Source organism: Helianthus annuus, chromosome 12 (genome assembly GCF_002127325.2).
Source record: "Helianthus annuus cultivar XRQ/B chromosome 12, HanXRQr2.0-SUNRISE, whole genome shotgun sequence".
Lineage (NCBI taxonomy): Eukaryota > Viridiplantae > Streptophyta > Magnoliopsida > Asterales > Asteraceae > Helianthus > Helianthus annuus.
The window spans coordinates 144,576,807-144,588,614 of record NC_035444.2 but is presented as its reverse complement, the minus strand read 5'-3'; the positions used below and the strand labels follow the sequence as shown (position 1 = coordinate 144,588,614).

The following is an 11,808-nucleotide window of genomic DNA, read 5'->3' as shown; positions in this document are numbered from 1 at the left end:
GAAAGGAGGAAGAGGCCGCTGGACCCTGTGTTGGTTGAAACAGGGAGTTTATTTGTTTTCTGTACATAAATAAATAATATTTCAAAAACCCTAAAAATTTGAAAAATTAAAAACCAAAAATATGTTACTTGAATATGCCGAAACCCTCACGGCTGAACAAACATGATTAATTCCACAAGATTGAAAAACGGTTTTCAAACTGTCGAAAATCAATGGGTTGTAAATCATGGGGGTACTTTATATAATATTTTCTGCAAAACAGAGCACATTAAGAAGAAAATGGATGGCGAGACAAAGCTATCAGTGTTGGTTGTCAATATTTTTTAATGATTTTGCATTTTAGGGGGTGAAAATTGTCATTATCAGAAAATCCAAAAACATTAGAAAATTTTGAAAAAGCCAAAAACATGATAAAATGAAAAAAAATGAGTTTTTATGTAAAAAGAGGAAATGATAGTACATCAGTAGACAGTTACAGTATGCTAAAGAAATGTAATGATTAAATAGTGTTAAACAGTCTCACTGATGATATGCCGATAGGTTTTTATACATTTAGTAAACTTTTTCGGGATATAAACCTAAATTCAAAATTGCTTATTTCGTGGGGAACACTACTTGGATATATAGGTAACCCCTGAAATCTCGTTTGAAAGGTCCCTCTTTCTGAAATACTAGGTCTTTATACTCAGTGATATCTGGGGTATTATCCCGGGACTTCTGCTGAATGGAAGTTTTGACCTAGTCCCCGTATAATACTTTTCTGCTTGCTTGAAATATAGCATCGCCCTCAGTATAAAAAATGATGAAACATTGAAAAATGCTAATCATGTGCTGTTGAAGAAAAGATTCTCTAAAGGGAACACACCTAAAGTCGAACCGTCATCTCTCTGCTGAACAGAAGTTCTGACCTGAGCTCTCACGGTTTCGCATCTAACCCTTTACAGATATCATCTAGGTATACTCACCTGTAAGACTGAATATTGGGATCTGGATACGGGAGTATATTCAAGAGATGGGACATATGAATGAGTTTAAGTTCTTAAAACATCTAATTCATATCCTGGATCAGTTGAAGTTTGTGTGAAAATTTAAGTGGATCAGTATATCGACAATCTAAGTGAATTGTTTAGTTCTTAATGTGTAACTAAGCTCAATGGTACTTGTGACTTGTCAAAAACTGATATGATCCTCTGACGCATACTCAAACAAAAATATTGTCTGTAAATATGTTTATACATATTTCTTTACTGCTTTATATTTTCAGAAAAATTCAAAAAGATTTTTGATTCTACTTTATTTTCGACAACTGATGTCTGAAATGCCGAGTTTCAAAATCTAAGTAAGCTGATTGTGTTTCTGAAAATAAAACAAGTTCATTAATTTGAAACTTGAATTAAAAATCAAAAATCAAAAACAGTTTGTGATATCTCCAAGGTCATTAGTTTGGACTTGGATGATTAACTGTGATGGAGTGATTTAGAAAGATTGAATTGCCAGGTTACGATTCCTGGAAGTCTAAAATGTTGTTACTTATAAATGTATGAGTGTTGCAGATATTGTACCAGACTACGATTCTGATAGCATAGTCTAAGGGGGAGTCTGAAGACGGGCTCAAAGCAAGGGGGAGCTTGTAACCGGAAAGCTAGGTGTCAATCCCTAAAGCACGGAAGCTTGATGAAAGGGGGAGCCTGAAGAAGTTGACACAGCAAAAGGCAGAGTCAGATTCGGGTAGGATGATAAAGATAGAGCCAGGATGAGATTCTGAACCTGTGAAGAAAAGAAAAAGTTTGATAGATGCTTACAGTGTTAGACAATTTGGAAAGAGCATGAAGACTGATCAAGACTGAAGATGTGTCATGATAAAGACTCGACAGTGAAGACTTCGTCAACATCCAAGGGGGAGTCTATTAGTGCAGTATGTCTATTGACTTCGTCTTGTATCGAGTCATGTAATAGGATTGGATAGGATAATCAGTGCTCGGGGTGCTAGAAACTGATTTTCATGTAATTGGTGGTGATTCCGCTTAAAACTGTCAAGTGCCATTTCAAGCGAAATCAAAATCAATTGATTCCGCTTGAAAGTGTCTTGGTCATTTCAAGCGGAACCTCATCAACTATATATATGAGCTTGTTCCGTTTCATTCCAAGCGGAATCAGGATTGTGTTTTCAGTAACGAAGTGCTGCCGAATTGTCTCCAGGTGCTGTAATCACTATTATATCAATATACGAGACATTATAATTACATCGAGCATCCGTGTCATTGATTCCGCCTTTGATTCGGATAAACAACTCTTCTGATCGACTCAGTCAGGTCGTACAGCGATCCTACACTTTGTTAACAGACTTCCCCTTGACTTGTGCTCGGGATCGTGATCTGGCTTTCACAGGTTCAAGATCGTGACCTGGCTCTCCTTTCAGGTATCCAAACCTGGCTAACCTGCACAAGCTCTACCTCACAATAAATTTCACAAATTTAAAATTTCACAAATTTATTAATCACGTGCAGGAACAGAATGATTTGTCATTTAAAAATTTATGATGACCACTTGTAGGCCAAACACTCAAAATCTTTTCATATTATTCACAGACTCCCTCTCATAAAAATATTCATCATGTTTAGCACTCAGAATTTTGAAAATCAGCTCTTCAACACCAGTTGTCGAAAATCTTTTTGGATTTTTCAAAATTTTATGCTAAAACACACTAAAATCTTTTTGAATTTTTTAATGTAAAGAAATGTAATACAATAAAGAAATATTTACATACAATATTTTTTTGAGTTTGTGTAAGAGGATCATATCAGTTTTTGAGACAAATCACTAACACCGTTAAGCTTTATAACATTTTAAGTTCTAAACAATTCACCTAGATTGTCAGTATACTGATCCGCTTAAATTTTTACACAAAGTTCAATTGTTTCGAGATACAAGATTAATGTTTTAAGCACTTAAACTTTTCGCGTGTCCCACCTCAGAATGTACTATCGTATCCAGACCTCTATATTCAGTCTTACAGGTGAATGTACACTAATGATATCTGTAAACGGGTAAATGCGAAACTGTGAGAGCTCAGGTCAGAACTTCCGTTCGTGCAGAGAGATGACGGCTCGTCTTTAGGTGTGTCCCGTTTGGGGATCTTTTCTTCAACAACACATGATTAGCATTTTTCAATGTTTCATCATTTTTTGTACTGAGGGCTGGCTCTAAGATTAAAGCTTTATGCAAAGTATTATACGAGGACTAGGCTATTGCTTCCGCAAAATCAGAAGTCCTGGTATAATACCCCAGATATCACCACGCACAAAGACCTAGTATGTCAGAAATAGAAAATCTTTCAAACAAGATTCGGGGGTTACCCATATATCTGAGAGATGTTCCCCACGATATAAGTAAGTTTTTAAATTTATGTTTATATTTCGAAAACAATCTACTAAATGTATAAAAACCTTCTGGCATATCCTCAGTAAGATCGTTTATCACATTTCTGGCTTTCCAATTCTTTAGCGTGTTGTGATAGACCACTGATGTACTATCATTTCCTCTTTTCTCAACAAAACTCTTTTTCATTTTTTTGATGTTTTTGGATTTTTCCAATTTTCTAATGTTTTTGGATTTTCTGAATTTCTTACTCCCCCTAAAATTCAAAACAATTAAAAAAAATTGAAAATAAACTGTACAAGTAAAGTGACAACTGTTGTGAATTGCTTCAATTCGCCATCCACCTGGCTTAAACAATCAGAACTCCCCTTTACAACAAACTATTTTCCCATTATGATTTCAAAACACTTAAGTTTGTTTTAATCAAAATGGTTTTTCCAGAAAATAAGTTTTGTTGATTTTACCACTTGTAGGTTGGGGTTAATTCATCACATTGCTCTTTCAACCACTTGGAACAATTTTAACAATTTTAGGTTTATTATCAACACAACCACTTGTAGAAAATCAAGTACAACTTAATGTCCCTGATTTACCACTTGAAGATCGAAATATCACAGTTACCAACCTGTGAATTTCTTAAGAAAGATGCCGATTCCTACTCCCCAATTACCAACCTGGGAGTTCCGGCAAGTCAGGATTTTTACATATGAAAAACAGACATCCAAGCCTGACTGAACTTGGATGTGACCTCCTTTTCATCTGTTTCACTCGGGGTGTAAGTTGCTTTCTTTGTTTCATAAAAATCTTTTACCCCTTTCACCTTTCCCTCGACCATTTTTCCAAAAATCTTTTTAACATTCCTATTAAACGCTTTCTCGACATCAAATTCTTTCTTCTCAAAATAGAATTGATTCGAAATTTCAACTTTTCCAACCTTTGATTTTAAATTTTCAGCCCTCAATGGTGGAAAGTTCACATCATCCATTGGAGGAACTGAGTTTTCTTCTTTTGAATCAACTTGTGGCTATTCTGACTTTGTGGAATCAGATTCATTGCTAGATTTCACATCTGATTTCTTAACAACCCATGCTTGGTTGTCAAGATTAACTCTTCTTTTGTAAAATCTTTTCTTCGAACATTCACCAACTTCATATGTTGAGTTTTTGAAAACTTTGAATTTCTCAGTTGGTGGTTCATTTTTCTCAACAATTTTTTCTTTCAGTTTAGAAACAACTTCCTGTTTGGTTTTGGTAGCCAATGGACAGTTCCAGGCAATGTGACCAATTTCTTGACATCGAAAACAAGTTCTTGTCTCCTTTCTCTGATAAGCTCCATTCTTCATTCCTTCTTGCCTCTTCGCAAGGAATTCTTTATTTGATTGCTTCCAGAATGAGCTTTTTGCTTCCTCTTCCGAACTTGTTCCTGATACAAATTCAGTTTTTAGTTTAGAAATTTTCTCATTTTTATAATTTTCTGGTGGAATAAAACCCAAACCTTTCTTTTTAAAATTACCATTATGATTTGGTTTCTTTTGAAAACCAGAACCAGAATCGTAATTCTTTTTCTTGTTTAATATTTTGTTTACCTTTTGTTGTTCTCTTGAAGTGTATTTTTTAGGTTTTTCACTAAGATTTACATCTTTTATTTCAGAAATATTAATTTCTGTTAATTTGAAAACCTTTTTGATCTTTTCAATTTGAACACTTCTTATTGGAAATTCCTCATCAGAATATAATTTGTCTGAATTATTCAAAGTATAAGCCACTTTGATTGGTTCGTCACTCAAATTAGATTTTGATAACAGGAATTCTTTATTGTAAACCCTTTTAACCGACGACTTTGGACTTTCAACAGATGATGATCCCGAACTTTTAGACTCAAACTTTGACTCCGACTCCTCATCTGTATCCAACACCTGATCGACCACCTTTTTTATTAACTCAGACTCATGATCAGTGTCAGACGATGTGAACGTGACGTTAATGTTTTCTGGTAATTCATCAATTGTTTCAGACTTCAATTTTATATTGACTGCCTTTTTGACTTGTTCCTCATTCGGTTTTCTAGGAGAATACCCTTCCCAGATCGGAGGCGGACACTTGTTATAACTGACACTCTGTTTCTTACCAGTATCCTTTTCTTTTGGCTTCTCATCTTGAAAGCCTTCAAGACCTGCAACAGTTGGATAAATTCGATCAATCAAATAATCAGAACTAGAATAACTTTGTAACAACCATCTAATTCTTTCATTTTCGATCTTTTCTGTCTCCAACTCTTGCTTCCACTTTGCACTTTCTTCTATCTAAAAATTCATAGCTTTCTACTTTGACATCATCACAGCATTCATCATTGTCAATGCGTCTTCTCTTTCAGAGTTTGTCTTTTGAAGACCAGTTACTGTTCTGTTTAATACATCATACGATTCCTTCGCATAATTGAGATCAAACAGTAACTTTTCTTTCATCTTGTCGAGTTCACTCAACTTCTCATCTTTCTCTGCACACTGCTTGCAAGATTCTAAACATTTCAAACAAGATTTGATAACCTCAACAATCTTTTCAATTTCTACTATCTTTTCAACTTCAACTGTCTTCTCAGCAACTTTAACTTCTTCCTGATTCTTTGCTGCTTGCTTCTCCTTTAGCTTCTCAATTCTATCTGCAAAATAAAATTGAAAACTTTCAGGAGATAAATGAGTTTTTGCAATATTAATATGCATTTCTTCCTCATCATCACTACTATCATCAGTTGATGTTTGATAAAAAAACTGTTGTTTTTTCTGAATTATCATCAGAAGAAACTGACTCATCCTCTTGACTTGACTCATTACTAGCAAACACTTTCATCCATTCTGTCATCCAATCAGGCTTTTGAATTATTTGAGCAATCAAGGCTACAACTTTTGAATCAGGTGGAATGTATTTGTCCCAGCTGAACCCTTCTGCCACTTTCTCATCATCTTGATCGATTATACCAAAATAAGCTTTCGTGTTTGCATCTTCGATCATTTTGGCATGTGCAGTTTGTGGTTCCTTTTGTTGATGCGGTTGATGAGAAACTTGTTAATATATGGCTTTCCGATAGTAATCATCTTTTCCAAATGGATTCTTTGCTCCACTTGCTTATTGATTTTTGCATTCTCTCTTAAAATGTCCTTTCTCCCTGCATCGAAAACAAGTAACTTTAGATTTATCAAAACCTAAAGTAGAAACATTTGCATCCAAGAAATCATTTCTTCCTGTAATCAATTTGAATTTTTCAGCTCTTCTCAAAACACTCGCTAAACACCATTTGATGTCCATGAGCTCCATTTCTTCTGCATCGATCTGATCGTAATCCTCTTTTGTCAGCATAGGATTTCCAATCCTTCCTACAACCAATCCTTCATATGATTCTAAAACAGTAGCAAGCAATGACATGTGACTTTTGGCGACCTCTTCGGAAAAATTTTGACCATTCTGAAGATGCAACGCGATATTGCAATGTAACACTTGACCATTACTGCTGTTTGAACTTTGAAATTGATGACTTGATGTTGAACTTTTCGGATTAACACTCGGATATGAAGAAAATCCACCGTTGCTGCTTGAACTTTGATTAACTGTTCCAGATGAATTTTCTGTACTGAAAGCAGTTTGGATTTTTGGACTTGCTTCGACATCCTGAACATTTCCTTTGTAATACATCTTTATATCTTGTTGACCACTGGATTGTTCATCCTAGCAATCTTTTGCTGCTCAAGATCTTGTCCTTCAATCTTTTCGATGAACTGAGAAATTGTCAAACCATCATATTCTCCAGTATTCTTTAATATCATCAAAAATGTACCCCATTCTTTCTGCGGTAATGCATTAGCCAATTTATCAACCCATTCTTCTCGTTCTTTGTTTATTTCCAACAAAGACATCGAACGAACTAAGTGACAATATCTTTCAATCAGTTTCTTTGTACCCTCACCCAGTAAACTCGTAAACAGATCAAATTCTTTCTTTAATAATGCCTTTTTATTCCTGATCATCTCTTCACTTCCTTCAAACTTAACACGAAGTGCATCCCAAATCGAACGTGAAGTGTTATCATGTTGAAGTAAAATGAAGATGTCTTCTTTCACAGCTTGCTGTAGCAGACTAATCATCATCTTTTCTGCTTTGTACATATCTCGTTCTTTGGCCGACAATTCAGAAATTGCTTTGATAATGTGACAACTCGAACTTTTTACTTTGGACTTTAAATGCACGTTAACTTTGACCATTGACTTTGACTGTTTGACTTGGTTGACTTGTAACTGCACACGTTGTGTTATAACGAAACGAATTGTGTTTGCTTGTTATGTGTTAGAAATTTAAGTTGCATAAGTTGTTTAGAAACTGAATCACTCGACGAAACAGAAGTTGATTCGCCAAATAACCCACCGACGAAACAGAAGTGTGTTTCGTCAACTTCAGTTTCGGCGAAATAGGTCTGATTCGCCGGCCCATATGATTCGTCAAGCCCATTAAGGGCCCAGTACCATTAAAACACGTATATGTTAGACGGAAGGACCACTTTCGCCACACTTTAGCAAAACAGAAACCCTAGAGCTCCTGTGCGCAGACGACAATTGTGTGTGTGTTCCCGAAACCCGCTAGCGATTAACTCATCTCTCCACTTACTCGGTTAGTTGTTATGTGTTCATGATTTTCGATTCATATTCGTGCTATGTTTGATACCATGATTTGCTTGTTTGACCGAGTCTTGTGTAGGCATGTTTAGGATCATAAACGGTTGTGAATGATTGAATACAGTGATCTTGATTTCGTATGTACATGAATGATCAGTTGCATAGATTTATGCGAAACACGATGTGGGTTGGGGACTTATGATAAACTGATCGAGTTGATGTGATTACGTGATTTGGTAGAACTAGAATTATCGATACTCGTGTCGGTTTGGTGTTGTTAAACGTTATTGGTTATGATTTCTGAGTTACGTTTCTTGTACAAGGGTTTGTTGATTCGGTGACTGATGATGATTGCATGACTGTGACGGCTGTCCTAGAATGATTAGGGTTTTCCTGCAAAAACTGTAACTGATTAGCGTGATTGAAGTAACAGACTTGTCAACGAAACAGGATGTTTGGCGAATTAGAAGTTGTGTTTCGCCAAGGGTCCTTAACGAAATAGAAATTAGATTTGTCAAAGGGTAGTTGACGAAACACATTGTTTTTCGTCAACCTGTGTTTCGCCAACCTCTGTTTCGCCAACTTGGAAAACCTGCACAGTAAACTGGTTTAAATCTGTTAAGTGTAACTGAGTTAACTAACTGATGTTAAACACTACGCATGACTTGTGTGATGTTGATTTGTGATGTGTACTACTTGGTGATCATTGATTATGCTTATACGTGAACTGTATGAATTCAAACTGATTGTGTACGTGCATACTCTAGGACGTGATTGATTTACTTTGAGAACATACTTAGCATACCGAGCAAACCAAGGTGAGTTCACACAGCCAAGGCATGGGATTCCCGGGTTGGGAATGGGGTTGGAATGTTTGATATGGAATGATTACTCGTACTTACGCAATCACTAGACTATAGACCATCGTCCTCAGGATAGTCAGGACACTTACGTAAAACCTACGTAAACTAGTATCTACCATTGTCTCCCGGGTCGGGAGGACACTTACGTAAATCCTACGTAACCTAATACCCACTACTGTCTTCCGGGTCGGAAGGACACTTACGTAAATCCTACGTAAACCCCACGCGTACCACTGTCCTCGGGGAAGGGCACTCACGTAAATCCTACGTGACCTTGTGCGTATTCCTGTTCTCGGTTTAAGAAGAACACATGGTTGCAAATAGTCTAGTAAGTACCATAATGGGAAACCCCCATTAGTAAAGATAAACGTGGGAATCCCCCACTATTAATATTTATATACAAGGCAATGGGAAACCCCCACCATTAGTACATACATGCATGGGAAGCCCCCAACTAGATGAACATACTCATTACTATTACGAACTTATTTTCTGTGAACTCGCTCAACTAGTTGTTGACTCTCTGCTGCATGCCTTGCAGGACCTTAGGTATCATATGGAGCTTGCACAAGGAGGAGCGGGTCGTTGTGGAGCAAAGATCATGAACACTATGTTTAACGTTTCGAATATTCGAACTTATGATTTACTTTGGGTTTACATTATTATGCTTCCGCTATTGATACTATGTTTGGTTTAGAACATCAATTATATTGAATTGGGTTTTACGAACTATCTTATTTATATTATGCTATGTTCAATATGATTGATGGCTTGGTCCTGGTCAGTCACGCACCCAAGCGGTGGTACTCCGCGGGTGGGTTTTGGGGGTGTGACAGATAACTCCCAACTCAGTACGTGGTCTAACATACTTTTTCTCGATACATTCCCAAGATCTCAAGTGATTGGCTTGAACCCAATTCTCAAATCTGTCTTTCCAACCATAATACTCCTCAATGCCCATAAGTTTCGGGGGTTTTTGCAAAGTTTCGGTTTCATTTTCCATGTTCATGCTTTGAGCAATGGCAGCCGGAGTAGTCGGGCATGTTGCAAACGCGTTATAGAATTCTTCTTCCATGATTCGGTAGCAAGTTTCAAAATCAGACACTTTCAAACGGAATCTCTCAAGCGAAATTAACTTTCCAAGCGAAATAACCTGCACAACTGTTTCAAGCGAAATAACAACACAAGCGAAATTAGTACTTTCAAACGAAATAAGTAATTTCGTGTGAACCTGCCAAACGAAACTTAATTTTGTACGAAATTATACACTAGTTCAAACAAAATTAACCTTTTTGAAACGAAATTATAATTTCGTATGGAGTCACTCAAACGAAATTACAATTCCATGCGAAATTAGGTGCAATTTCAAACGAAATTAACCCCAAAATGTAATTCCGTGCGAAATTAGTATATAATTCCACACGAAATTATGCTGATGTCATCATTTTGGTCAAACTTTTGTCAAATTGATCAGGTTTTAGCTCGATTTTATATCCAATTTTCTCAAGGCTTTGTTAAAACACAATTTCGCTTATAATGTGTGAAATTCAAACTATTTTAACCGTTAAAACTTGTTCAATTTAGAAAAGAAGGTGTAGAAGTTAGAAAATCTGATGAAATCCAGCTGAAATCGGTAGAACTCCTCATCCTGAGCTCTGATACCACATGTAGGATCGTTTTACCGACCGAAACGAGTCGTTTAGAGGCGTTCTACTCAATATGAAAGGCAGAAACAGACATATCGAGTTAGATTCAGCTAGATATTCACTTTAAATGTCTTTCTGATTGATTTGACAAAGATTTACAGCAAAACGACACTTCGGCAGCACTTCGGCTCCGAAAACACACATACACGACTGACTCAAACGAAATCACATGTCCCCTATTTATAGCCAAGCTAATTTCACATGAACTAGTACAAACAAAATTAGCTTCACACGAAATTAGCATTTCATGCGAAATTACCTGCTAATTTCGTACGGAATTACCTGTTAGTAATTTCGTGCGAAATTACTCTATATCCTAAATTTGACAGTTTCCTCGAAATACGTGCCCTGATCTATACATAATCCTACAAGACTCAATACAAGACGAAGTCGACAGACGTATGCACCAACAAAAAGTATTTTGGAGGCATATACATGAGAAGTTTTTCGCCGCAATGGGTCGTAGTGAATATTGTTTGGCCGACTCATTTTCGGGCAAGTGGACCACAATGCAGACCAAGATTAGCAATTTTAACAACATACATAATAATCTCGTCAACAATCTTAGAAGAAGAAGCGGTTCGAGCGACGTAAACATTATGACCGCCGCCCACAACGACTATAGAGTTAATGACAGGAATGCGTTTACGATGATACCTTCGTGGGAGCTTCTTCGCAAATCTCCCAAGTGGCATCTTGTACCGCCGTTTGACCCAACGGCCCATAGGTCAAAATTGTCCAAATCAACATCCACTACCGAACCATCCGAGTCCGATGCTCGTACTACTATTAATTTAAACGACGACTTCGAGGAATTTGGACAACCGCAAGAGCTGCGACGACCAAAGGGTAGGGATAGAAGTAAGGCAGCTGCACGAGCACGAGACAGGTCTTCTTCAACGCCATCGGATGACCCGACAAGGTTGGACGAGTTCGACAATAGACTCAACAATCTTCTCTCGATCAAGGAAAAGGAACAATAACTAAAAATGGAGAAACAAATCCAGAAAGAAATGGAATATCTCGCGAAAGACTTTTCGCAACTACAAGAGGATGACTGAGTCATTTTGGAGGCTCGTAAGGCACAAATTCGAGCGAAATACATGTAGTTTTTTATTTTCTAGTACTTTATTTTTTTAAGTAACTTTGCATTTTTTAAGACTTTGTAATGTTTTATTTATTTTAATGAAATTATGTTTTT

At 36.6% G+C, this 11,808-nt stretch overlaps 1 protein-coding gene across 1 annotated transcript; it reads left to right on the top strand.

Moving 5' to 3' along the window:
* The first annotated feature begins 11,062 nt into the window (after window positions 1-11,062).
* On the top strand, window positions 11,063-11,590 carry LOC110893302. Its single transcript, XM_022140415.1, has one exon. The coding sequence runs from the start codon at window positions 11,063-11,065 to the stop codon at window positions 11,588-11,590; it is 528 nt and encodes a 175-aa protein (XP_021996107.1).
* The last annotated feature ends 218 nt before the right edge of the window (window positions 11,591-11,808 follow it).